This window comes from Stenella coeruleoalba (genome assembly GCF_951394435.1).
Source record: "Stenella coeruleoalba genome assembly, chromosome: 1".
Lineage (NCBI taxonomy): Eukaryota > Metazoa > Chordata > Mammalia > Artiodactyla > Delphinidae > Stenella > Stenella coeruleoalba.
The window spans coordinates 38,195,741-38,223,371 of NC_137169.1; the positions used below are offsets into that span (position 1 = coordinate 38,195,741).

The window sequence follows — 27,631 nt, forward strand, 5'->3', positions numbered from 1 at the left end:
GATGCCCAACGCTGCTCTGTGCCTGGCCCTGCCAGGCATCTGGGATACCATAGCCCTGCCTGGGGGAGATCATGGCTGGGAAGGGTTGATGGTGGGTAAGGGGAGGACCACAATCCCTACAGCTCAGGCACCACCTTCCCCACTTCCACCCCATCCACCTCTAGGCATCTCTTTGGGGTGCTGCTGGTGAGGATGAAGACGGACCAGAGGAAGCATTTCCTTACTGATCAAGGAAACCAGGCCCGAGTTATTGTTGATGACGATGATGTTGAGGAAAAGGAGAAGGGAGAGGGAGCAGGCGGGAGGGAAATGCAAGGAGGGGGACACTGACTTCCCTCGGGCTGGAGGAACAAAAGTCTCCCCAGCCCAGCAGCATTTGTGAAATTTGTTCTATCCATGGAGGTCTGTCCCACTGTGGTCAGGGAGTTGGTCCCTGGGGCCTGTGCAGAGGGCAGCAGAGGGTAGAGCCGTGGGTGGGGAGAGAGAAGAGGCCTGGATGCGAGGTTTGGGACAATCTCTCACCATGGGACTTGATGAGTCCTTTTCCTGCAGGGCCTCAGCTTTCCCATCTGTACGATAGGGTGCTTGCTCTCTCCTGCTTTTGGTGTGGTTTTCCAACATCCACTGGGTACCTTCCATGTGCCTGGCCCTCAGCGCCCCCACTCTCGTGAGGGGGAAATAGACAGAGGCCACTCAGAGTGCTGGGGGCTGTGATGGAGGGGAGCCCTGGGGCTGTGGGGGCACAGAGAAGTCAGGGGAGGCTTCCAAGAAGAGGTGTCATCTGCACTGATTCTTGAAGAATGAGACTTTTCCTAGCTTGTCTTTTGCTCACCAACGAGGACAGAGGCCACATGGAGAAGATGTCTCCACAGAGGTCATACAACTCTGCTTCCCCCTGAGGTCGCAGGTGTATGAGGAGTGGCGTGGAGGGAGGAGCAATGTTTCCTGTACAGTCCGGCTCCAAACCCTGTACACATGTGGAGCCTTGAAGTGGCTCTCCCGGGAAAGCCTAGGGAATTGTTTTTCCACTAAATTTAAGCCATTTAACATTTATTGAGCACTTACTGTGCACCGTGATGGTAACTGGAAAAGGGCAATAGACAGTAGGTTTAAACAGGATTAGTAACTGTTTTGTGAAAAAGAAGACTTCAACCTGCCTGGAGGGTGTCGAAAGAGGGAGACAGAGGCTGGTGGAAGAGGATGAGGAGGGCATTGTGGTTAAGGGGACACTTGGAAGGAGGCCTTTAAGGATGGGGGATCTGATAGGCAGAGAGGAGCAGAGTGGGGGGCATCCAGGAGAACACAGGTCAAGGCTTGGGAGCTGGAACGTGTTTCGATGGTTCAGGAGCAGTGAGAGGGTGGGGAGAAAAGGAAGGCTGGAGGTCTTGTTTGCAGTCAGATCATGAAAAGCCTTAAATAGTGGAGTCAAACCCCAAGAGTCTCAGCACAGGGCTCAGCTCAGGAGACACCTCCTCCTGGAAGCCTCCAGGCCCGTGCGTCACCTGGGCTCCTGTCAAGGCAGCGACCATTTTGTTTTTCTAGGCTATGCCGCTGTCTGGTTCACTGCTGCTCAGGGCCCATTCCTGAGGAGCTGCCTGGAGCTTTTGATATTCAGGGGAGTCTGGTCCAGGCCCTCTATGCAGCCAGTGAGCTCCTGAGGCCCAGGGCCAGGCCCAGACCCGGTGTGGTTCCTGTGAGCCTGCGGTTCACTTCCCTGGCCAGGCTGGAGCAAGAGACTGGGGTATCACTGGGCCCCAAATTCCAGAGGATCCAGACAGTAGATCAAAAAGGGAAGAAAGCCAAGCAGCAGTTCAGAGAGAAAATCCAGGTCAAGAGCCTGAAACCAGAGACACCGTGGTCCAGGCCCCACCCCACTACAGGGAATCCATTTCCAATGGTCTTGGTGAAAGCAGGTCTGGCATCTCCAGGACCTGATTCATCTCTGGTTTGGACCCGGGCAGGCTCTGAGATTGGGGTAGCGGGTGGGAAGAGAGGGCAGGGCAGGGGGCAGCCCGTCAGCCCCTGCCTCAGCCCTCCCCAGCCCCCCTTCCCCCTGGCTTCAGCTTCTCCAGGGTTCTGCTCACGGTGGACAGGCTGCTGCGGACTCCTGCGGGAGAGACCAGGACAGGCCTTGCTGAGTAGACAGGTCCCGGGTCAGGGCCACCCAGAGGGACCCGGGGTCAGAGCGGGCTAGAATGGGGAGGGAGGGAGGCATGGATGGTCAGAGTGGCCCTTCTGGAGGACAGCAGCATGGTGTGGGTGTTAGAGGCAGGACTCGGGGCTGAAGGCCTGGTTTCTGGCCGCACCACTTCCTGGCTGCCTCACGTAATCTCCCTGTGCCTCAGTTGGCCCATATATAAAGTGGGGCTAATTATAGCACCTGCCTGTTCTGAGAATGAAACAAATTAACACATGGAAAGTGCTGGGCAGGGTGTCTGGAATAGGCACTTCCACTGGCAGCAGACACAGGATGGAGGCATCTTTGAGAAACTCTTGCTCTGGCATCCTCCAGTGTGTGGGGAGGAGGGAGGAGGGAGATGCCCAGTTTCAGGTACCCGCTCTGAGAGCTGGATTCCACAGTGGAAGAGGAGAGTGAGAAAATAAGTGGGCATGGGGCCTAGGGCAGGGAAGGGGGCAGTGCGGTGTCATGCTGGGCCTGACAGAGAAACCCTGGGGACCAGAGCAGCTGAGCTCAGCTGGGAGCAAGAAGGGTTCTGACTAAGCTCATGGAAGAAATACCCAACGCTGCTGCCTCCCTGTGATCGGAGAAGTCCCCTCTGCACTTCCCTCAAGGTTTCCCCACAGAGCTGTGCACCCAGAGGGGGAAGATGGCAGATGGACTCCGGGATTTCTGGAACTTACCTTCTTTATTACCATTGGCGCTGGATCTTCCTTCCCCGTGGTCTGGCCCTGGCTGGGGGTGGATTCTTAGACTCCCTATAGGATGAGACCACCCCAAGCCCCCTGGTTACCAAGCCATTCTCAAATCAAGTCCAGCTTTGGGAAGGGAAGGCCCTCCTGTTATCTACTCTCCATCCCTGCTGCTGTCTTTGCTCCACTACATCCCTTTACGTCTCCCACGTGATCTGAGCTGATCTGGGGAGAGGAGTGAAGGTGGAAGAAATGGGCCCTGGAAGGAGAAGGTGGCAGATTTTTATTTTATTTTATTATTATTATTTTTTTGCGGTACGCAGGCCTCTCACTGTTGTGGCCTCTCCTGTTGCGGAGCACAGGCTCCGGAAGCGCAGGCTCAGTGGCCATGGCTCACGGGCCCAGCCGCTCCACGGCATGTGGAATCTTCCTGGACTGGGGCACGAACCCGTGTCCCCTGAATCGGCAGGCGGACTCTCAACCACTGCGCCACCAGGGAAGCCCAAGGTGGCAGATTTTTAAGGAAGTGGAGGTCCCGGGGAGACCCAGAGATACATAGCCCCACAGGATTGATGGAGATGGGAGCGCATATGTGGGGAGCTGAGAAGAGGAGGGGAGCTGTACAAGGGTCCTAAGGTCTCACACACAGCCAGTACCAGCGACACACGTGGGCTCGGCTCCACTGCAGAGTGGGCCACAGACTTACAAACAAATCGTCTCACCCAGTCCTCTGCTGGGGGCCGGGGAGAGGACTCACCTATCGTAGGCAGGATGCGGTCCAGGTTGAACCGAGCCTTCAGGAAGGGGTAGGCCAAGATGAGGAGCCCTGAGAAGAGAGACACAGAGGGGTTCCCTGATGGGGAGGGAGCCTGTTTAGTCTGAGCTGCATGAAGCTGTGGGCTGTGAGCCTGGGGGTGGATTATGGGCGAGCATGGGAGGAACCCCAGTGGCAGGGTTGGGACTGTGGGTGTATAAATGCAGGCTGTGAGTGTGTGCGTGGGGGGTTCCCCAATACCCGGCCCCAGGAGGGGTTGGGGAGCAGTGCCTTCTGCGGAAGGGGCTACAGGCTGTGAAGGCCCAGGCTCCTGGCTCCACACCGCCCAGGTGATGAGCAGGTTGGCTTTCTTCCTTCCCAGCTGGCTGGAAATGGGCCCATTGACACTCCCCAACTCTCTGATGTCCCACCCTCCCCTAGGGCCCCCAGGGCAGGACTGGGGGTGCTCCTCAGTGTGCTCCTTTTCACCCAGACCTGGGGAGGGGGTAGCAGAAGAGCGGGTCCTGCTCTGCCCACTCCCAAGGGTCTGTGGCCCTTGGCCTGAGTTCACAGGTACAGATGCCCAGAGCCCACCAGCCTCGTGCTTCTGCTTCTGCTTGTGGCCCAGGGTGGCGGAGTGGGGCGAGGGATGGTACCCAACACCACTGTGGGGAGGTGAGTGGGACTGGCCCAGATAGACGGATAGATGCCTGGACAGACAGATCTGCTGCTGCGACATTTGGGAAAAGAAAAAGAAGCCTTCTCTCTGAGCTAGATCCTGTCCTGGCTCAAGGAGGGTCCCACAGAGAACTCTGTTCTCTTCCACCTGCCCCCCATCAACTCAGCCCCAGCAGGCTTATGAGTCCCAACACTAACCCAAGAGCCCAGGGCTTGGGACTGGGAGCCGGAGCTGGAGTAGCCCAAGAGGAGTGGTCGCCAGCGCCTCCTCCACACCTGCTGACCCCTGCAGTGCGCTGCGGGAATCTCACCCCAATCTCCCTCTCCCTCCCCGTACCCGCCCCCCACCATGGCTGCCTTGCTCACACCTCTTGCTTCCGTCCTCCCCAACCAAATTCCTGATGACCGAGCTCTTCCCTCCATTTCTCGTTCACCTGACCATGGCCCCGGCTCCCTCTCCGAGCCCAGCACCTGCTCACCCACAGCAGCGGCACCAATAAAGATTCCACCCACGGCAGCTGCAGCTTTGGACACGGAGACACCAATGATGATGCTGCCGGCCACCAGGCCGAGGGCCACGCAGGCCAGCTGCAGGCAGCGGAAGTCTCTGCTGCTGATGGGGATGTCCATGCAGGCCCACCCGGGGCACAGTCTCCAGCCAGCGGAGCCTTTTCCCCTGAAGAGCCCTGGAGGTCTCAGTCCTCTTGGATGTCTCCTTGCTGGAGCTCCACCTTTAGGGAGGGAGTTTCTGGGCAGTAAGATTCTGGGCTGGTAACCCTTGGCTTTATCTGCAACCCTATCCGACAATAGTCTTAGCTAGGATCTCTCCCAGGTCGCCCCAGCTTACTCTTCCTCCCCTAAAGACCCCTGAAGCTGGAAGCCACTCTCGGAACTTCTGCCTGCTCACATCCTGCCTTGGTTGCCAGAGTTCTGGAGAGCTGGGACTGCCCCACGGGCTCCTCCCCCGTCAGCCTCCTCTCGGGAGAGCTCAGCCCGAGCTCCCCTGCCCAGGACTTCCCCTGCCCAGGACCTCCTGCCCCAGCTCCCTGGAGCCTGCTCAGCTGCCACTGAGCCTCAGCCTATTAAAGTTTAAAGCAATGGAGGTGGGAGGCGGGGCTGGTCCAGAGGACGTGGCTTCCTCAGAGATGCAGGCGGCAGGAGGTGCTGAGTTATTTATGAGGTTGCAATGTGAGCTGCTGCCCACAGGCCCACTAGGGCAGTCAGCCCAGGTTCCACTGTTGGTCCTGGACGGGGCAGGATGAGCGGGCGGCTTCACGTGCGGCTCGGCAGCCAGAGACGTGAGGAGACTCCTTGGCCACATGCTCAGGACCCACTCTGCTGTCCCTTTGGTTGGAGGTACACCTGGGGGCCTCTGCTTGGGGACTCAGAGACAGAAGCATGGAAGGAGACCTGGACGAGGCTCAGGAGACAGGAACAGCGACGGGGACAGGAGGAGGAGGGGGAGAGGGTCCTGCCAAGTCCCCTCGCTAACCCCACCTCTCCCCCTCCCCCCTCCCATCAACCTCTGGGCCCCCAGGCAGAGCTGAGAGGTCCTAGTATGAGGACGAACTCAGGCGACCCTCTCCTCCTCAGGTAGGCTTCCTTTCAGTTGCCAGTGGGCTGAGAAGGTGAGCCCTTCCATCTGCCCTGGGATCCCGGGTGGGGGGCTGACAGGGAAGAACAGTGGTGGGTGCAGGGGTGGGAGGAAACACATGCAAGCTAGGGGGCTAGAGTTGGGAAGAGGAACTGGCAGGGGCTGGGTGTCAGCAGTCGGGGTCAGGAGACGGGGACAAGGCTGGCGCCTCCTGACCTGTGGGCTGAGCTCTGCCCAGCCTGTCTGACCTACTTGCAGAAGCCACCAAGTCAAGGCCGGGCAGCGGTAACCCAGCCCAGCCCGGCCCCGCACCCCAGTGCCAGCCCTCATCGCTAATTGCATTCTCTGGCTGTTAATGTATCAGCACAGTTCCCAGGGTCCCATCACCAGCCCCACTGGCCTCTCTTTGGATCTCCTGTCTCTCCGCTCCATGTCTGCTGTCCGATGCAGCCAGGCCCAAGGCCTCTGGCCTCCACCTGCCTCCACAGCTCCTCCTGCCCCCGGCCCCCCCCCTCCTCTGCGGCCCTTCTGCTAGTGTGTACCTGGCCTCTGCCATCTGGAGAACCCTCATCCTGCAGGACCCTGCAGAGCCATTCCTGAGGGCTCCTGAGTGGCTGCATCCCCACGCTGAAGTGCCTGCCACCTGTCTCCTCTGTAGACGGTGAGCCCCCTGAGGGCAGGTTCAGGGCGTGAGCACCACTGAGTGGCCAGTGGGCACCCGGGCTGGGCTTCTGGACACAAGGACAGAGCTTGGGGAGGGCTTGGACCTGTACGACCACCTCAGGTCGGCAGAGAGGAGGGCCGCGGGCACCATGGGACCTCTGTCTCTAACAGGAGGCTTTCCTGGGTGGGGGTAGGGGCCTGGGAATGCCAGGGTCATCTGACTGAGCTTCAACTGAGGGAAGGCCCTGTCAGGAAGCTGGAGTGAGGCCTGGGCGGGGACACGTGTGAACTCAAAGGTTTGAAGAGAGGAGGGGTGACCGCAGAGCAACGATGGACCCCAGGGCCATGTTCCCGGCCCCCATACGAGGAAGGCCCTGGAGGTGGGCATCCCAGCCACAGCTGCTGCTGCCAACATCCCCTGTACCTCTCGCCAGGATGAGGTCTGATTATTCCTCTAATTAGGCATCAAATGACAACGCATGTCTCTGTCACACAATTTATCCCCCACTGACTAGTTTTAGAAGGAGCCATCAAAATAGTTGTCCATGAAAACGTGTTCCTGAGACATGAAGCTTTGGGAACCTGAACACCCTCCACAATGCCCCCCCCACCCCACCCCTCCGCCCCTATTAAGTGTTTGCATAACTCTGGCCAGGCAGGGCCTGTGCCGGCTCCTCTCCTGGTGTCAGGCTGAGGGCGACGCTCCCATACCATCAGCAAGACAGAGGCTCCCCGGCCACATCTCCGAGGTGGGCACCTTGCACTGTGGGACTCACTTTGCTCATCTGGTGAATGGGGATGGGGATGGCAGGGGCCAGAGTCAGGGATGCCTGTGCATTGTGGGTTTCAGATTCCAGAACACCCTGACCTCTAAAAACCGGAGACAAATTCTAAATTAGAGTTTTCCTTTGACACTGTAAATCCCTCAGGGCACAGAGGCAGAGCAGAGCATATGGAGGAGAGACACATTAAGCCACCATCAGTTACAAGATCACAGAACCTCCCAGCTCCTTCCCAGAACAGATGGGGAGACCGAGACATGGGGAGGTGGAAGGACGGCTTCAGAGTCCATGATGGAACCCAACGTCCAGATTCCCCGCTCAGCTGGGAAGTATGCTAGCACATCTCTAAATTATCTTATTGGAGGTGGGAGGAATTGGCAACCCCATCATTAGAGGGAGACATGGTGTTCAGAAGAATCAGTCGAGGCCTGCGTCGTTCCCGCATGACAGGAGTGTCGCTAAAGGCTACTGGAAACTTGTGACACCTGCTCCTCTGTTGATTACAAATGTAGAGAGGGAGACTTGCCAATTCTTTCCTCAATACTGGCCGTACCAGCTCTGAGAAAGAAAGTGCATGCTTGCCCTTGGGTGATGAGCTTACTGGCACAGGTGGATGAGATGGGAGCCCCAGGCTCTAGAGCCTGACCACCCTACACTTCCCCATCCCCAAGCTCAGAGCCCTCCTAGCTGAAGCCTCGGTCCTCCAGGCCCCCGGATCCAGTGTGGCTAGGCCGTGAGTCACTGCTGAACTCTGTCACAAAATCTCTTTGTCTGACAGGGAGGCCAGGGCTGGAGGGTGCCTGCCTATGCTCTTTCCTTCCTGGAAGCACCAAGTCCAAGGGTGGCATGGGGGTGGGGAGAAAGAGTGGGTGAAAAGGCCTCAGCTTGGTTTAGTTCTGTTTATTTTCCTTGAGGGGTGAGGACCCTGGAAAAGAGCTTGATTAATTCACCGATCCCTTGGGGGACAGGCAGCTTTCCTGGACTGTTTGGAAGCTGAAGTCGGGGAAGTGGCTTCCAAGGCAACTGCTACCATGGCAACAAGAGTGCCAGCCGTGGGGGGACCTTGCTTCTCGCTGCTCCCCTCAGACCTCAGCAGCTGGAGCAGTTGGCATGGGACTAGGGCACTGCTGTTCACCAAGCTGGATCTGGAGAGGGGCAGTCAGCCAGAAGGGAGGAGGGGACCTCAGAGCTCAGGCAGGTGGACACTTGGAGGGAGAAAGACTCCATCCCTGTACCTGAGCCCCCAGACGGAGCTCAGACAGGAGTCCTCAGGGTCCATTTGAATCAGGATGGGCTGGGGTCGAGGCCTGCCGAGACTGGATTTGAGGCAAGAAGCCTGAGGTCCAGGACACTCCAGCCCTCTCCTAAGGGCAGCCCGCACGTGAGCCCTAGAGCTGGGGCTCTGGCTGCCACAGTTCCAGGCCCCAGGGCCTCCCTCAGCATGTCTGCCTCTGCCCAGCAGAGCCAGGCACATGGCCTGGTCCCCAGAAAGGGCAAGGGACTTCCCAAGGTCACCTAGTGAACAGTGGTAAAGGAAGGACTAGGACCCAGGGCTCCAGCCCCCAACCTGGCTCTTCCCGTGGCATAACAGCTGCCCCATGGGGACAGGGACCCCCACCAAGAGGGACAGAGCAGCCTGCCAGCAGGAGGATCCCACAAAGGGCCAGAGGCCAGCCCCGTGTGGAAAGGCCAGACACATCTCCACCCACACAAGCCAAGAAGGTTTCCTCATCTCCATCACTGGGGCCCAGTTGAGCAATTATGCCCCAGGAGACAACAATAAAAGTAACTACAACCATCACGGCTACTGTAATATTTATTGAGCACTTACTATGTGTGCTTGGAACTGCTCTAAACACTTTACATTTATTAATTTGTAACTTTCACAGTAGCATCACGAGGTAAGCACTAGCCTCCCCAATTTTTGGTTTAAGAAACTGAGACCCTCAGAGATTGTGTAACTTGCCCAGGGCCCAAGGCCAGTAAGTGGAAGAGCTGGGATTTGAACCCAGGTAGCACAGCTCTGGGTATCAGGTCTCTGGGAAGAATTCCAGTTCTACCTTCCTAGCTCTACAGCTGTGGGCAAGCTATTTTTTTCCTTTTTCCGCTTGGTTCTTCATGTTAAGTGGGGTAAATAGCACCTTACCTCATATAACTGCTCTGAGAATTAAATTAGAGAATGCCTGTGAGCTTCTCAGAAAGCACTTGTTACTTAGTAAGTGCACAACAACGCCAGCAAAACCAAAGTAGGCACAGCAGCATTTAAGCAGAGCTGTGGATGAGAGAGGCCTGGCCAGGTGGACCTGGGGAGTGGGATGGGTGGAATACTCGGTCCAGGAAGCTCCTGTAAGTCACATCCCTGCTGGACCAACCTGGAGGATTGACCAGGGTGGGGCTGGAGTCCAGAGACAAAAGTCACACCCTGCTTCCCAGTCTCCAGGGACAAGGAGACTGGGTCAAAAGGCTCAGATTCTGCAGGCCAATTTATCCAGCCCATCCCACACCGGGTAGATGAAGAGGGGATGTGAGGATGGTACGGGTTCCTGCAAAGGAAGGACCATCAACAAAAAGTATGTCCTCGTTGACATGGAGGATTCACGGTGCAGAACACCTGGCAGCCTGGCCCATGACCTGTCCCCACAGGGAAGAGCCCCGCACCCCCTCTCGGCTCTCTGCTCCCCCAGGGAGCAAAGCTGGCAGCAGTGCCCAGTCTTCTGCCCTGACACTCAGACCTCCCTCTGCCACCTCCTTGGGAATTTCTAAAGGCCCTCCCCATACAGTCCTCTGAGTCTGGTTCTGAGGATTACTAAGGCAATGCGCACAGAAGCCTTCTGCTTGAAGAACATGAGGACTGTGGATCGAGGCGCCATTTTTCTTTGTTACTAACTCTGGCAGGACAAGCACAGTCCCAGGCACACGATGGAACCTCAAGAAAGGCTCAGTGCTGCTTCAGACAGACGGGACTCTGCTCCGCTTCGGTGGGTGGGCTGGGCTGGGTACAGGGCATGCCTGTTAAAGTGCTTTTTGAAGCCAGCTTGTGTGGTGGTTGCTGACACGGCCTCTTCCACTGGATAGGGAGATCCTAAAAGGCAGAGGCTGTTTCCCACTTATCTCTGGGTCCTGGCACAGAAAAGGAGATTGACAAATGTTTGACGAATTTCATTTCCTCACTGAAAAAAGAGAAGCAATGATCTCGCCTTCACCTTGTGCTATATTCAGAGGTCTTGACAAGGGGCACCCCCCCTTGGCAGGACCCAGCCCCTCTCTAGAAGGCCTGTCTCCTCCTCAGGGTTGCAGGTGAAGAAAGGACCACCAGGAAGGCACTAGAATTTAAAACAGTTTTATTAAAATAAGCACAATGCATAATAGCATCCTTGTGTTGCAAAAACATCTGACATATGCAAATCGATTTTCTTAGATAACCAAGCAGCTCCGCTGATGCTCAGCTATCAGCTCCCCAGCAGAAGGCACCACACAGCTCAGACCAGGGTGGCCGGGCAGCCTCCGGACTGGCTCCACCTCAGGCACAGAGCTCCTCAGTGCCCCAGACCTGCGCTGCCCTCCACACCAGGCTCGAGGAAGGTAGCAGCAGACACACTGGTCTCTAAGTCACTCATCATCTGAACAGCTTAAAACCAGTTAGAGTAATAGGAAATAGCTCATTAAAACCTTCCAAATACATGGAAATTCAGGAGAGAAGAATGAACCCTAAGAGCTCTGGAAAGTCCACGGGCTCACAGTGGGAGTTTAAAGTCTCATCTTTGTCGGAAGAGCACGGTTAGAAAAAATGCCAAATATTGTAAAACACGAAATAATACTGACTTCAGCAGCAATCCTAAACAAGGCAGAGGATGATAAATGACGGACACATTTTGGTCATGGCAAAGAAAGATTATGTGCTTCTCTGAGCTATCGACTGGAAGACGGATCTGGCTTCCTGAATGCAGAAGGCTCCCTGCCCTTCCCTGAATCGAGGGAATGGCTTCCCTCAGCCCACGGGGGAGGACGTCCAGAGGACAGAGGAAGGTGGAAGGACCGCCAGAGGGGGGTGACAGTGCAGAGAGAGGGAAGAGCCTCTGTCAACTGACGCTTCTCAAGGCTGGCTCCCTGAAGGCCACAGCCCCAGCCGGTGAGAGCGGGCTGGATCCTCGATCCGCAGGCGGGTGAGCAGGTGGGCAGGAGCCCAGTAAAGAGATGTCCCTGCTGCAGGCAATTATGCAAAGTGACAAGTGATAGTTTTCCCTTTCAAAGACAACCCCTTAGGAAAAAGCTTTTTCCTTGAGGACTCTGGGGAAAGGAGGACGAGAGCCTTTGTGGATGAAAAGGCCTGGATGGAGCCGCAGAGCAGGCCCCTCACAGGTTTCCAGTGGGGCCAGGCCTGGGGCCCGGAGTGGGACAGAGCTCTGTGGGTGTCGGGCTCGGTTGCGTGTCTCCACTGCGGCCTGCCTGGGTCAGCGCCCTCCGGCGGGCCAGGCGTGACTTGGAGGGAGGGGAAAGCTTCACGGAGCAGAGGCCCTCGGCCAGCGCCTCCGACTCCTTCGCCAGTTCATTCTCCTCGTGCTGAGACAGCTGGCGGTTAAGGGCGATGGCCTCAGCCGCAAAGAGCGTCAGGTCCATTGTGCTGCTATTTCTGCAGGGATGGGGGGAGCAGAGAAGAGAGGGAGGCAGGGCTCAGTGGGGTCCGCCAGCCAGCTCCTCGACACCCGCACCAGTTGCTGCGGTTCTAGGCTCCCACTGGATTTTTCTGAGCTGGCACAGGTTTTCTGAAGTTCTTGCATGGGTTTGGAATCTGACTTCACTGGGGCTGGAAAGGCTTTGAGCCTCAAGGACAGTCTCTGGACTTAAGAGTTGGGACAAATGCCGCCTTCCATCCAGAGCCCCCTCTTCTGAGCCCTGCACACGCTCTACCAGAGGAAGGGTCACGCACTTGAAACTCACCCACGTACATCCCTCTCCCCCATCAGGACAGGGGGCTCCAAGAGCAGGGGCTGTGCCTTTACGTCTGTGTCCCCAGAACCCAGCTCGGGGCTAGCATGTAACGGGCACTCTGGGTTTGCTGAATCAGTTTCTAAGGTGGATCTAAGGTTTGGAGGCTCAAGGCATCTGGATGCAGCTCTAAAGAATCAGGAAGAAACCCAAGCTGGGCTCAAATGAACTGTGACTATAAAGGTGTAATACCTCCCTGTTTAACTCCCGGAAACTGGCCAGGAGGTTGGTTCCCAGAGGGATTCCCATGAGGCTTTATTTAGCCCTGGTCCTTGGGGAATAGGGAGTGCTCACTGGGAACATGATCTAGTGGTAAAGGCACTAGAGTCAAACACATCTGCGTTCAAAGTTCCACTCCCTAGGCTACTGTGTAGCCTTAAGTTAACTTGATTTATCTATTCCTCAGTTTTCTCATCTATAAAATGGGGCAATAGGAGCGCCCCTTTTTTAAATGTATCGTAAAGCTCATGAGATTCAATATATGTAAAGCCCTTAGTACGATCCCTGGCAGGTGGTTAAGTATTTCCTATACAGTGGCCATTATTATTGTTTGTCTAGTAGTGTATATGACACTTGGTCCCTCTGCCTTACAAGGCCCCAGGTTCCTGCTACTTTCACCAACCCGCAGCAGTAGAAGGAAATCCTGGTATGCTTCGGGCTGTAAACAGTGATTTCCAGTTAGGATTCACGTGGATCCACAAAACAGGTTTTTCTCCTGCAAACAGCCTAAGGCGGGATCTTAAAGATGCTGGGGCAGGGGAAGCCATCCAGGCGGAAGAAGAGAAAGTGTAGAGGGAGACAAGGAAGAGGAGCAAGGAGAGGGAGGCCAGGAGCCCATTCACGAAGAGGATACCTGAGCCTAGAGATGGACTCCCCGTCCCCCACGGGGGCATGGGCCCCAGTGTGGCTGAGAGCTCGAGGGGAAAGTCAAAGCCAAATGAGCAAGGGCGTGGAGTGCAGCAGGAGCATTTACCTCTGGAGGACTTGCGGCGTGGGGAGTCCCCTTTCTGGAGCTTGCTAGAACGGGAAGGACAGATGTGTGGGTAAGCGCTGCTCCCGCTTTCAAGAGCTGCCCCCACCCAAGCCAGCGGAGTGGGCAGGTTACTAGAGGCTCGGGCCCAGCACAGGGACTTGCCCATGCATGCCTGCAGGGTCAGACCTTCCAAGGAGACAGAAAGCAAGGTACAGACCCCAACCCAGCTGCCTCTGCATGGAGAGCCCTCTCTTTACCTGGCAAAGTCCTAATCACCCTCCGAGACCCAGCTCCAGGGTCACTTCTCCCATGAGAGGGTCCCCCTTCCTTGCTGCCCCCCAACCCCTGTCCCAAGCAGAGGTGGGTCCTTGTCCTTTGGTGCCCTGAACACTTTTTTTTTTTTGCAGTACGCGGGCCTCTCACTGTTGTGGCCTCTCCCGTTGCGGAGCACAGGCTCCGGATGCGCAGGCTCAGTGGCCATGGCTCACGGGCCCAGCCGCTCCGCGGCATGTGGGATCTTCCCGGACCGGGGCACGAACCTGTGTCCCCTGCATCGGCAGGCGGACTCTCAACCACTGCGCCACCAGGGAAGCCCCTGAACACTTTTGATAACACTTCGGTCGTACTATCCTATCATTTATTCCCTTGGTTCCCTCTCCCCATCAGAACATGAAGATAGAGCTTGGGTCTCGCTCCTCCCACTACTGCCAGTGTCTGGCATGTGGTAAGTGCTCAGTGGTGCAACACTTGGGTGGCTGCAGCAGCTCTTGGGTGGTTGGGTATCAGCCACTTGGAGACCCATGGATGGGGTTCCCACCTGTAACTGGGGCTGGCAACGCTTGCTTCCTTCCCCTGGCTAGGGACTGGCAGACCAAGAAGACACAGTAAATCACAGGAGGTTTGGCAGACCCTTTGGAGGGACAGAGGTCTGGTATCATGATTAACTGAGGAGGATGGTTAAAAATGTTTTCTAGTGAAGACTTGGAGCTTTCCTTTGGGGAAAACACCAGCCTTTGCCTTTCAGGAAAGCTGCAGCCAGACCCCAGCAGCACAAGAGGAACCTATGAGCCCCCAATGCAGCCGCACAGCAAGCAGGGTGGAAAGGCCTTGTTTCTGCGCGCTCTCAGCTAAGGAAACTTCTGTATAAGGGGATGGTGCTACCATCCAGGCTGCTCCCTCTGCTGGGTGCCTCTGCCAATAGTGGGACGCACATGGAGAATCTCCCAGAGGCCTTTTCCATTCCAGAGGGGCATGCGCCGCCTGGGGCTTAGTCTGTGGCCAAGGTTAGAGCCCAGTCAGTGATATCTGTAAGGCACTCGGTGTGGGGTTAGGCCAGGGGTCAGTTCAGTTCTACGTGCACAGGGGTTGAAGCTGCCATCCGGCTCCCTCCAGCTGAGATCAGCCACGGGGGTGTGAGAGCTTCCTCATGCCTTGCTGCAGCCCTGAAGAGGTGGACGCCCCCACCCCCCCAACCAGTCACTCACCCCCTGCACCCATGGGTGCTGCAGAACTTGGGCGGCACTCAGTCTCTGTTTCACGTCTCTAACCAGGAGCTTGGAGATGAGGTCTTTGGCCTCGTTGGAGATATGAGCCCAGTCCTTGTCAGGAAACTCATACTTGCCTTCCTGGATGCTCTCAAACAGCTTGTTCTAGGTAAGGAAAATTTCTACTGAGGCCACACTGGCCAGGGGATGGGCAGAGTGTGCCTGTCATGGTCTGATCATGTGGGTCCAGTCGACCTCAGCTGCACCTGCGGCTAGTGGCCTGGGTATTTCCCAGACTAGGGCCCCTTCCCCAACCCCCACCCTCCCCTAAATCATCCAACCACACAGAACGCCCTGGGTGGGTGGGATGGCAATGCTACTTGGAGGGCCAGGTGGGTGATGAGTGAGGAATGTCAACTAGAGAACAATGCCCAATTCCTCGGCCTTTCATCCAGGGCCCTCCATCCAGATGACCGGGCTCATCTCCCGCCACCAGAATCCTTATCCTTCCTCTTCCTCCCTCAACATACACCACTGTTTCAAACCTCCTATCTTTGCTCGTGCTGTTCCTTCTACTTGCATTTCTTGCCTCTCTTCCCCTCCTGGAGGGGGCCAGACTCCTCCTTTGAGACTCACTCAGCTCAGGAATGATATTCTCTAACAATCCTACCCTGAGCTCCTCTCTGGACTGAGGGCCTGATGATCTCCATCTCACCTGGTGGCTGCTCTTGGACTGAGAGGGAAGGGCACGATACACCCCATTCCAGATCAGGCACAATCACCAAGCCCAGTCCCGCTTGGCCTCCCCCAGCCACCTGACCTCCCAGCAGGCCCTGTGCTCACCTGGCACACTGTGCAGACCTCTCCCCGGTCCCAGCCACAGTCGGCTCCGCAGTGACCCACAAAGGGCGGGTAGCCACTCAGCATGATGTAGAGGACCACACCCAGGCTCCACAGGTCACAGCGCTTGTCGTAAAAAGTGGCCTTATCCGTGAAGACTTCTACCACCTCAGGGGCCATATATTCTGCAGAGCCACACTGGGCAGGGCCAGAGGTGGAGATGGGGAAATGGCAGAGAAGAGAGAGGCTTAGTCACAGGGAGGGGACCGTAATGGGACTTGAGCAAGAGGATGGAGTTGCAGAGTAAGAAACTGTCGAGAAAGTCGGCCAGAGAGCTTGACTGGTGCCACCCAGGCACTTAGAAAAGCTGGGCCACTGGACATTTGTAAACTGAGTCCTATCATTCCCCACAATCCACAGGACCAGTTAGTTCCAGGTCACCTTCTTATCTTCTCAGGTCCTTCTCCAGTAGGCAGAGACCCTTGGTCAAGAAGCTCCAGGAATCTCTCCCTGCCCTGGCTCTCTGTAAACAGTCACTCAATGAGCAGATACTTCAACGTACCAGGAGCACAGCTCTCGGGAGGAGATCCAATTCCATAAAGCAAGGATTTCTTTCTTTCTTTTTCTTTTTATAAATTTATTTATTTATTTTTGGCTGAGTTGGGTCTTTGTTGTTGCGCGCGGGCTTTTCTCTAGTTGCAGCGAGCGGGGGCTACTCTTGGTTGCGGTGCGTGGGCTTCTCATTGCGGTGGCTTCTCTTCTTGCGGAGCAGGGCTCTAGGCATGCGGGCTTCAGTAGTTGTGGCTCATGGGCTCTAGAGCACAGGTTCAGTAGTTGTGGCACACGGGCTTAGTTGCTCTGTGGCAAGTGGGATCTTCCCAGAACAGGGATCAAACCTGTGTCCCCTGCACTGGCAGGTGGATTCTTAACCACTGCGCCACCAGGGAAGCCCAGCAAGGATTTCTTAAAGTGAAGTCCTGCCAAGCTTCCCTGCTAGCTTTGAGCATGGAAGAATAAGAATTTAGAATTAAGAGACCATCAAAGCTAGGAGAGCTCTTAGAACAAAGCTGATCTCCTCACTTCTCCCATTTATGGATGGGAAAACCAAGGACTAGAATGGGATAGGGATTTGTTCAAGCACATCAGTGGCAAACCCAGGTCAAGAATCCAGGAGTCCTTCCTCCTATACTTGCATAGAAGACTGCTGATAAAAACAAAACAAACTCTTTTTGCTTCCCTCTTCATTATTTCAGGCTCACCAGGAGGCAACCCTCCCCCCAGCCTCGCAACATACACAACTAATTTGACGGGAAGATGGCGAGTGGAGAAAGGACATTTTCTTTGTTATTGGCAATCAGAGTTAATGCCTTTGAGAATAAGGCAGTTCAGTGTAGTAGAAGCTAATACAGAGACATCTCTAATAATGTTGCTTAGAATGAGACATGGGCATATTTTAAAACGTCTTAAAAAAAGATTATTAGGGACTTCCGTGGTGGAGCAGTGGTTAAGAATCCGCCTGCCAATGCAGGGGACACGGGTTTGAGCCCTGGTCTGGGAAGATCCCACATGCCGCAGAGCGACTAAGCTCGTGTGCCGCCACTGCTGCGCCTGCGTGCTGCAACTACGAAGCCCGCGTGCTGCAACGAAGAGTAGCCCCCTGCTTGTCGCAACTTGAGAAAGCCCGTGCACAGCAACAAAGGCCCAATGCAGCCAAAAAAAAAAAAATTAGGAAAACTCACTTTTGAAGTGTGCAAATCTCAAAAGAATTGTAACAATTATAGTATATCCAGTATGTACAAGAGATGTCTTAGTAAGAAATAGCTCCCAGCAGCACCATCTGGGCAGGAAATGGGAAGTAAGAGAAGCAACAGGATAACTCAGCCAGGCCCTTACGTGCAAAGACCTCTCAGTTCTTGCCACAGAGGCCATGCTCCCTAACCTTCACCATAAGGTGGATGTGCCCCGACTCCACCATGGGAATGGGAGCTGTCCACATGCTCATATGCAAGAGTGGGCCTGAGAGTAGTGTCTGTCTTCACCTGGGTCAGGAGTCAGGGCTCAGCCTGTTCTTATGGATATAATTAGTCTCCTCATTAGCAGTGGACCCACCCCAAACTGAAAGCTCTAATGTCAGTTCCACTAGCACCTAAACAGGGGAGGGGTGGGGGATGGGGGTGGTTGTTAAGATAGGAAGTGAGGCCAAACAACAACTCAGGCAGCAGCAGATACACTTGGTTTCCCTTCCTTAGCCCTCTGTTCTGGTCTCCAGAGCATTAGGGACAGGAGCTCAGAAGGAGAGGGCACAGGTGCCCAGCCATACATACTGGAGTGGTCAGCTCTGGTGTGGTTATGGGGGTGCAGGAGTTGTTCAGTTTCACCCCACTGCCCAAGTCAAAGTCACAGATTTTCACCGGAGACACCTGAAACGGAAAGCAGGAAGCAACGTTACAAATAGGAGCAGCCAAGGGGCGTGAGGAGACCGCGTGTCTATGTGGGTATATACTGCCACAGTGTGGCTGCCACGCTGAAGCCCAGCTTTACCTGGCAGTCATGTTTCCTCTTCTTGAGTGAACTAGAAATCACCTGAGGATTTGTCCTAAGGTGTCCTCTTCTCCATGCTCTTTCCTTATTTCCCGGCTAGGAGAAAATGTGTGCACTACACGGGGTCAGACTGTGGTTGTGAACTTCGTATAAGACAGGGAGCAAACCTATGGAACTCTCACCAACAATGTAGGTTGCAACTCAGAAGTTAGCGAAGTTAGCACGTATTCCGGAAAGACTCCTTGTAGCTCACTCACTGCAGGGCAAAGGAGTTTTGCATAAAACCCTTGACCACCTCAGGTGGCTTAGGGTGACCAACCTGTCTTTGCTTACTTGGGGTTTTGTTGGGTTTAAGCACCGGGAGTCCTGCATTCCAGGAAATCCCTTAGGCCCGAGCAAACTGGGATGGTTGGTCACTCTAGGCAGCATCAACATAGCAGCCCAGTCCACTGGGACTAGATGCTGCACCTGAGACTGCAGAGAGCATGAGTCATCTCTGGAGCCAAGTGGGAGGCGCTGTGTGAGTGCATGAGAATGGCCTGCGTGGTGGAATAGCACAGCAGCCAGTCAAAAGTGCTAGGCCCCATTTGCCATTTACCTACTGCAGCTCCCACCTCTCTTTCTTTCCTCCCTCCCTTTTCTCTGCCTTACATTCTAGCTTTCTTCTTTTCTTTTTCACTTAGCTTCTCTTTTTCACTGTGGTTAAAATATATATAACAGAAACATGCCCTTTTAACCATTTTCAAGTGTACAATTCAGTAGCATTATTACATTCATGCTGTTGGGCAACCACTACCAGTATGTTTCCAAAACTGTCACATCACATCAAACAGAAACTCTACCCATTAAGCAATAACTCCCCATTTCCCCTCTCTCCAGCCCCAGTAACATTTAATCTACTTTTCGTCTCTATGAATTTGCCTATTCCAGATATTTCACATAAGTGGAATCACACAAAGTTTGTCCTTTTATTTCATTTAGCATACTGGCTTCAAGGTTCATCCATGGGGCAGCACGCGTCAGAACTTCATTCTGTTTTACGGCTGAACAATATTCCATTATATAGATATACCACATTTTGTTCAGCCATTCATCTGCTGAGGACACTTGGGCTGTTTCCGGCTTTGGCTATTATGACTAGTGCTGCTGTGAACATTGATGTTCAAGTCTCTGTCTTCAACTCTTTTGGGTATATACACAGGTGTGGAATTGCTGAGTGCTATGGTAATGCTATGCTTAGCTTTTTGAGGAGCTGCCAAACTGTCTTCCACAGTGGCTGAACTGTTTTATAGTCCCACCAGCGATGGGGAAGAGACCCCATTTCCCCACGTCCTCATCAACTCCTTTTATTTTCTATTTTCTGTATTGTAACTATCCCAGTAGGTGTGACATGGTATCTCACTGTGGTTTTGATTTGCATTTCCCTGATGACTAAGGATGTTGAGCATCTTTTCATGTTCTTTTTTTTTTTTTTTTTTGGGGTACGCGGGCCTCTCACTGTTGTGGCCTCTCTCACTGTGGAGCACAGGCTCTGGACGCGCAGGCTCAGCGGCCATGGCTCATGGGCCCAGCCGTTCCGCAGCATGTGGGATCCTCCCGGACCGGGGCACGAACCCACGTCCCCTGCATCAGCAGGCGGACTCTCAACCACTGCGCCACCAGGGAAGCCCCTTTTCATGTTCTTGCTGGCCATTTGTATACCTTCTTTGGAGAAATGTCTTTTGAAGCCCTTTTCCCATTTTTAAATTGTCTTTTTGATATTGAGTTTTAGAAGTTCTTTATATATTTTGGATATTAAACCCTTATCAGACATATGATTTGCAAATATTTTCTCCCATTCTATGGGTTGTTTTTTCACTTTCTTGATAATGTCTTTTTACACTCAGTCTCTCTTAATTTTAACGTCAGCCATAAAAAGGGGCAACAAACCTGTGTCATGAACATCAAATGAAACAAAAGACATGAAAGTACACTATAAACCAGAGGCACTATGACAGAGTAGTTCAGAGCACCAGTGGAGTCTGGGGTCAGCCTACCTTAGTTTTAATCTCTACTACTTAACAGCTGAGTGACTTTGGGCAAGTTTCTAAATCTACCTAAGCTTCAGTTTCCTTATCCCCATAAAATGAATATAATAATAGTGTCTACCTCATGAGATTTTATAAATACTAGATAAAACAAGTGTAAGTGCCTGGTACAATGTTAAGTGCTCAAGAAATGTTAAACATAATTATTAATAATAACCATAATGATAATCATGATAAATTATAAAGTTTTATGCCAGAGCCACTGACAGGAAGTCACAAGATTTATTTGAGCGAATACATTTCTATTCCCCACAAAAGCATTGTAAGTAGCAGGCTGACTCACATGTTCCCTCACAGCCACTCCTTATTTATGAGTTCTCCCCTAATCCAGACCAAGATACGTGTGTCATGCATATGCACATGTATACACACACAGCTAGGAATGTGGGCCATCAAAACCACCTGGGCCTAAGTCCCTCCTAACAAACAAAGACTTTGTCAAATTCATACATGCTATGAAGATGCAAACACTTCCATTTACTAATAGATTAAGATAAAGATTAAAATAGGCTGCATTTGTTCAACACCAAGTATAAATGTCTTCTTTTTAATGGGCATCTTTGGAAATAAAAATGGAAGCAGAAACCCTTTTCAAGAACTTGCTTCCTAATTATCACTTCTAGTGGTGGACACCGGCAGGCATATATACCATAACATAAACATCATTTACAGGCAGAGATTTGCTTGATGTAAGATGGAGGTGCTGTCTGACTCACATCTACTGCTCTAAAGGTAGGTGCATTGGATTAGAAAACATTCATTTTGTGCAGGTCTCATATATTTTACAAACACTCAGGCTTAAGCCAATCTGCTGATAAAGAGCACCGAAGGGCCAAGGATTAGCCCTACTTGGGATGTAGAAACACTACACGTTAGGTATAATATTCTCATGTGCCTCTAATAATCAGTTCAACTTGGTACCTGAGGCCGAGAGAGCTGCTAATGATTTACACTGAAAGTAAGGGTGGCTTCCCTGAGTCAGTATGAACTGTGACATCCCAAATCAGGCCCTAAGTACCTTTTCTGGAGATTCACACAATATATTTTCTGGCTTCAGATCGCGGTGAGCAATGCCTGAAATGACAAAGAGCAAAGAAATGGTTAACATATGCCCTTGAGTATCAAACATTCCACACACAATTAATTTTTTCCAAATGCTGTTGTTCGCAAATTAATTCCCAATTATGGTACATTAAAAAATCAACTAGCTGCAGGAGGCAGAAGTAGCCAGAGACGCAAACCAAAAGCACAGCTGATTCTGCAAGTTCTTTTGAAGCAAAAGCTTTAGAAGTCAGTCAGGGATAAGAAGGGCTAAATGAATCCCAGCCAGCCTACCTCTCAGCACCGCACTGACAACCCAGAATAAGCAGCCTAATATGAAGCAGAGCAAAGAGCCCTGCAAACAGCGATGCTTGGAACAGCAATGAAGAAATAATTAGTGCCTTGTTTAAGAGCATCTCAGGGGGCTGGGACTGCTCTATCTCATTCCTTCTTGTGTGGCCGATTCAAAAAAAAAATGATTCCTTCAGTGGGACTCCCTGAATGTTCAGAGGATCAAGCATTAGTTAACAAGTCTCCCAAAGCTTGTCTGGTTCCCTTCTCACCTGCTCTGCATGTCCAAGACAGTCCTGCCAGAAGCTCAGCAAGGACAGCTTTGGCCCGAGGGTGCTGTTCTTAAGAGAAACCTCTCCTGTATTTTGGTCAGACCTCCTTGAAGAAGACTGCGGATTTACAGCCTACCCTGTGAGGCATTAAAAGTTGCTGAACTGGCCAAGAAGGCACCTGGGGGCAAACCCCTTTAACCAAAGACAGAGACAAAGAACCAACTCATGGCCATGGTGTTCTAGTGGTGGACACAGAAACCTCCCATTCCTTTTTCCTCCTGCAGAGTGTACGGCACAGAGATAGAGGGCTGTAAAGTCAAGCAAAAGCCAAATAGCTACTGCTTGGAAGTACTGGGAAGTAGCAGAGGATTCGTGGAATAATGGGGAAAAGCAGACTCTGCTTCACTACAACTCCCTTGCTGATCAACTTCTCAGCAGCCCTCTAGATCCCCAGCAGGAGACACTTCACTACGGAAGAAGAACCTGAGCTCCAGCAGCCTAAGTAACTTCATCAGTCACCTAACTGAATGAGAACCCAGAGCGACTACGTCCAGGCTGCACAAATTGAGCTGGGCTGCAGCTCGCCGCGTTAAAAGTGAAAGATATTTTCCATTACAGCAAATGCTCCCACAAAAGGATCATGAACCACACGTGGAGCCTTACTCTCCAAATAGGTGTCGATGGCCCCGTTGTCCCCTGGCCTGCGAACTGAGAGCCAGGCCGTAATAGTGGGCCTCCTCGGTGAGCACACCGGCCATCGAACTGCTCCGGTTCATTTCCCAGAGGTTGAGCTGCAGTATGTCCAGTATTTAAAATATGGAACTTGTTTCAGGCTGACCCATTCTAGCCCAATTCATCTTTCCAGCATAAAGTTATTTAGAAAACAGCCAAGTTCAGCTGCAAATCGTTTTTCATCCCCTCCAACTTCTAGTCACATGGGCAGCTGGCCAGCTAGATGTTAACTAGCACTTCAGAACTCCTAAGACACCACCAGCCTCTGTTCCCTGTAGTGCGTTCTGGTAAAAAAAAAAAAAAAAACAAACACACAAAAACACACAAAAAAACCTGCCTTTACCCCCCTCCAAGGTATGGATCTTATAAAAAGTGTGACCCAGTTTTGCAATCTACAGAGGCAGCTTGGGGAGCAGTTGTAAATCTCTGTCAGGCAGGTGTTACGTACAAGCATCCCAGCTTTCAGAAACAGAACTACTGCTATTCATCATGCTGTGCAAAGTACAGACACCCCCTTCTAGGAATTTTCATCCCATGTGCAAGTCAGGCCCCCAACATGGGCAGCGTCAGCACGGAGCACTCTCCTCAGCCACAGGAGGAAGCGAGGTGGACTGGTGAACCTCCCCTCCGGCACAGGTCTCACCAGCCTGCACGGTATCACTGGCACATAGTGGTATACGGGAGCAGCATGCCTGCAAGCGGACCTGAGCGCTCACAACCAATGAGGCTGGCCAACGTCCATGGAAGTGAAGGGAGCAGAACTAAGTCTCAGAGCATGTGCTCCACCCCCACGCCCACCAGGCAGAGTGTGTAATTTTAAGGGAATCAGTATGCGGAGTAAAAATGCCTTCTGCCTGGTGGGGGAGGAGGGTGGAAGAAATGTTACTGAAGAACTACTATGTGCCGGGCACTATGCTCCACCTATATATGTATATGTTATAAGTATACAACACATACACAAGAGACACACAATTATGTAAGTGAATCAATATATATAAAAGGCCCAGGCTAGTGCCTGGCACATAACAAGGGCTACGTAAGTGTTAGCTACTGTTGATGATGTCATTATTATCTCTCTTAATTCTCACCATAGCTCTAGGAGGTAGGCATTGTTACTGAGAGAGCACACAGCTGGTAAAAAGGTGAAGCCAGAATTCATTTTTGCCATGGCACTGCTGTTAGGCAAATTTTAAAAACATATGTAATAGTCAAACATATTTCAAGAAATGCAAAAACATATAATTTGCAAAAATATTTAATTTACTACAAAAGTTCTAGCTAAGGAACTGTAAACTGAAGTGTAATTCAAACAATAGTAGCTTGCTATTTACACAATGTTCAACAGATACCTCAAACTCACCATGTTAATAGAAAAATGCATTTCCCATTTATTGTGAACAAGATATAAAACTACAGGTATACTACCATGCCAATTTTGAAAAGAGAGACACAGGTGATATATTTTAAAACACTAGACTGAATAATACCCAAATATTTATATTAGAGTCTAGGTCATATTATGCATGAGTTTTGCCTTCTTCATTAGTAAAGGATCATGCACATACACACACTCAGACATACCTTGTTCAGCATGAAATTCATTGTTTTTTACTCCTTGCTCTTTCTCCTGTATCCCTATCCTGCTTAATAGCTCCACGTCTACCCACCATTCACATCAGAGATCTAGAAGCCACCCTGGCCTGCCCCCTCACCCTCCTGGGTGGGCCTGCCAGCTGTACCAGCTCCTGGCCCAGCCCTCTACCTGGCCTGCCCCTCTCCCTTGGTCCTCAGAGGCAACCAGCCCAATCCACCCACCACGGCCAAGGCCTGGCTAACCTTTGGTGTGCAGGAAGTCAAGGGCTGCGGCGACATCCTGCACCACTCGGCTGGCTTCTCGCTCGTTGAATTGCTTCTGCTTCTGGATGTGGGTCAGGATGGAGCCTGGAGAGCAGAGGGACACAGAGGAATGCCTTTTCAGGCTCTAGTAAGTGTAACTTCTCAGAGGCCAAGTTTTCAAAAGTTTGGGGTGGGGACATAGGCTTATTCATCGCTAAATATCCAGCAGCAGTGTGGTACCTGGCACAGAGCAGGTACCAGCACAAAACTGGACCAAACAGAACTGGAAGCCTATCTTCTGTATCTGTCTATGATAAGCACAGAAGGGAGAGAGAATACCATTTAAGTGACCAAAAATATTAATGCCACTGGGGTAGATTCGGCTTCTGAAATTGAAAAGAACTAAAAGTGAATCCACACGAGGTTGGGGCCTCTCTAGAGGAACTTTTCCTCCCTTGCATCTGATCTCAGTCCAAACAAAAGCACATGCCTTCAAATGGAAAAGCCACACCTTTACGCGTTATGTAAAGGTCTAGTAAAGGGAAAAAAATGGCTTTCCCCCCGAACTTTCCCATTTATTATTATTATTTTGTTGTCAATGGCTAACATTTACTGGGTAGTTAACTATATACAAAGCACTATGTGATACTCTTTAAATAGATTATTTTATCCTCATTGCAATTGTACAAGATGTACAAAATAGAGTCATCCCCACTACATAGCTATAGATGGGGAACCTGAAGCCAAGAAAGGTTAAGCAACTTGCTCAAGATCATACACCAGGAAGTGGTGGCATCATCAGGACCCAAGCCCAGTAAGTCGGGTCTCGGAGCCTGTGCAGACTTCTCCTCAGCAGGACCTATGGTCTGACTCCTGGGGAGATGGGTTTTCCTGAGGCAACCACATACTCTCTTTACCCGCTGAGTCTGCCCTCAGTAGAGCTGCGCTCTAAGTGATATAGTTACTGATGACCCCGGCTGCATCAAGCATCTCAGACAGGTAATTCATGGTGCTGGTGTGGTTGGGAGGGGCGGGGTAGACACAGGCACGAACATATGGCTTGGCTCCATGTGGTCTGTGCTCACCACTGGAAGCCAGCATTTTGGGGCAGAAGGTGTCATCTCTGTATCCTAAAAATGGCACATGTTTACTTATTATCTCTGGTTTTTGTCATGGGGAGGGGATGAAAGATCTTCCACTTGCCAGATTAAAGAATCAAAGGATCCCAACACGCTGTGGAACATTCTGAGAAAACTGGCTCTTGGCTAGGTCTCAGGCTTGCTCTACTGTAGTGAGTCTCTCGTTTTCAAATTTGTTAAAAGGGAGAGTGGCGAGTAATACTCTACACAATTCTAAGATAGCCCCCAGCATACCCAATTGTTACAGCTGACATTTATTGAACCCTTAGTGCCTATGGGGCACTGAGCTAAGCATTTCACATGAATTATCTCATTTAATCTGCACAGTGTCCCAAGGAGGTAGGTGCTGTCATTACCCTTATTTACAGATATAGAGAATACTGTTGGGAAAGATTACGTGACTTGCTCAAGGTCACACAGCTAGTAAGCGATGGAGCTCCCTTAACCACCAAACCACTCCGTGTAGCCCTCCACTAGACTAGGCTCCAGACATCCTCCCTAACCTTCACCTTGCAAATGCTTCCTAGGGCTGGGTGAGTGATGGGGAGAGAAAGGGCTTCTCTATGTCAGAAAAGCAACTTAAATATATATTCCGGTGATCATGTGTGTGGGTGACAGTGGTGATGGTCGAGAATGGCATCTGTCCATCTGAAGGATGGTATCTTCTGGTGAGCCTTTTTAGACTTCACAATGAATGCAAGAGCTCCCACCCCATAATTAACTTCATTAAATAGTGAATGTATCAAAACAATGGATTGATAAATTGATGACTAAATGTATCTATATATGAGTCCTATTATAATGAGACGGCAATAGAAGTCCACACAGGTGACATTCTGAGTTCTGCAAAATGCTAATTACATCCTTCCCTCCGGCCTTCCTTCTCCCAAATCAAGGGCAGTTTTAAGTCCTTCATCCTTTTTATTAGCTTGACTCATTTTAGAAGTCTCTGGGATTCATGATGGATGATCACCGCCCTGGGTCTTAATCAGAAGTCCAAACACATACTCAACAGTAAGTACCTCCTTGCAATTTCTCAAAGACCAAGTAAAACCTTGTGTCGTCTTCAAAGAACTCAATCAGCTCCAAAATGTTCCTTAAATAGGGAAAACAGTATTATATATTGAAGCCCACTTACAAATACACGATGAAAAAACAAAACAAAACAAAAACCAATGCCCTGTAACAGGGCAGAAATCAACTTGAAATCAGAATGCTTATTAAAGCCCCATGTTTGAGAAGTAGCCAATGGTGTTAGCAAGATTCAGGTCACCTTATCTTTCCATAATGTTTAGTCTCTGGTGTTTTCACCAAGTCTGTGCTGTCAAACCCCAACCCTAAAACCCACTAGGTAGAGTTATAAAAAAGTCCCAGTCACATTAAACTGAATAAAATCTGCAGCCGACTGGAAGCAATTGCGGCTAATAACACTGAATAGTAGGTGTGTGTCCTGGAGGCAAGCAGCAAATAATTACCTGCCCTCCCTCTTGCCCATAAATCACGGGGCAGTATTTACATTGCCTGGAGAAAATGGAAACATCTGTCAAATAGACTTGGGGCCTAACGTGGGCACCGCTAGGCCCTAACTGCTAAGCGCTACTTAATGAAACGGCTGCGTTCCCGGCCACTGTAGCACTTGTGGCCTTCCCCGGTGAGCACTCTCTGCCTGCCTGAGCGTTACTGCGCTCTGCCAACAAGGTCGTCTTGTAACTCAGTAGGGAAGCCACCAGCCTGGATATTGGAGGTGTTGGGGGCTTTTTTTCTTTTAAAGAACGAAATAAACCAAGTAGAGTCTGTAATGCTGAACTCAGAAGCTGTAGGGCTGAAAATAAAAATCTGTTCCTCATAAAAAATGCTGACCATTTTGGGAGACACCGGACATTTACTAGCAAAAGGGCGTCCGAATAAGATGGCCAAATGGCCTAATTTGAAAGAAGATTGTAGAGGCAGTGCCTGGAGTTAAATCAACAGCAGCCCCCTTCCTCCAAGCTTAATGACAAAACCATCAATACTGGCCACTGGCTCCCTGCTGACCCTGCCATGGAGAGAGAGGCGGGAGCGGCGTCT

General features: G+C 51.8%; 2 protein-coding genes across 7 annotated transcripts in view; both read right to left on the reverse strand.

Annotated features, from left to right (window-relative positions):
* Positions 1 to 2,027: 2,027 nt before the first annotated feature.
* KNCN (kinocilin) lies at positions 2,028 to 4,933 on the reverse strand (the record flags this gene model as incomplete). Of its 2 annotated transcripts, none has more annotated exons than XM_079940436.1 (4): positions 2,028 to 2,107; positions 2,863 to 2,937; positions 3,629 to 3,697; positions 4,783 to 4,933. In XM_079940436.1, 4 exons carry the CDS (start codon positions 4,931 to 4,933, stop codon positions 2,028 to 2,030), a joined length of 375 nt encoding a protein of 124 aa, XP_079796562.1. The 2 variants fall into 2 exon arrangements, with proteins under 2 accessions (XP_079796562.1, XP_079796561.1); XM_079940435.1 differs by having other exon boundaries at positions 2,863 to 2,964.
* Positions 4,934 to 10,684: 5,751 nt separating this feature from the next.
* Positions 10,685 to 27,631, reverse strand: part of MKNK1 (MAPK interacting serine/threonine kinase 1) — a 42,673-nt gene continuing 25,726 nt past the window's right edge. For 3 of the 5 annotated variants that reach the window (XM_079921188.1, XM_079921187.1, XM_079921189.1), the window contains 9 exons: positions 26,587 to 26,660; positions 24,426 to 24,530; positions 21,272 to 21,327; positions 17,950 to 18,045; positions 15,629 to 15,823; positions 14,786 to 14,950; positions 13,302 to 13,345; positions 12,951 to 12,986; positions 10,685 to 11,972 (listed from right to left, as the gene is read on the reverse strand). In XM_079921188.1, the coding sequence (XP_079777314.1) occupies positions 11,696 to 11,972; positions 12,951 to 12,986; positions 13,302 to 13,345; positions 14,786 to 14,950; positions 15,629 to 15,823; positions 17,950 to 18,045; positions 21,272 to 21,327; positions 24,426 to 24,530; positions 26,587 to 26,660 (1,048 nt within the window). In that variant the 3' untranslated portion in view covers positions 10,685 to 11,695. The remainder of the gene's footprint in view (positions 11,973 to 12,950; positions 12,987 to 13,301; positions 13,346 to 14,785; positions 14,951 to 15,628; positions 15,824 to 17,949; positions 18,046 to 21,271; positions 21,328 to 24,425; positions 24,531 to 26,586; positions 26,661 to 27,631) is intronic. The other 2 variants (XM_079921190.1, XM_079921191.1) reach the window with 2 other exon arrangements.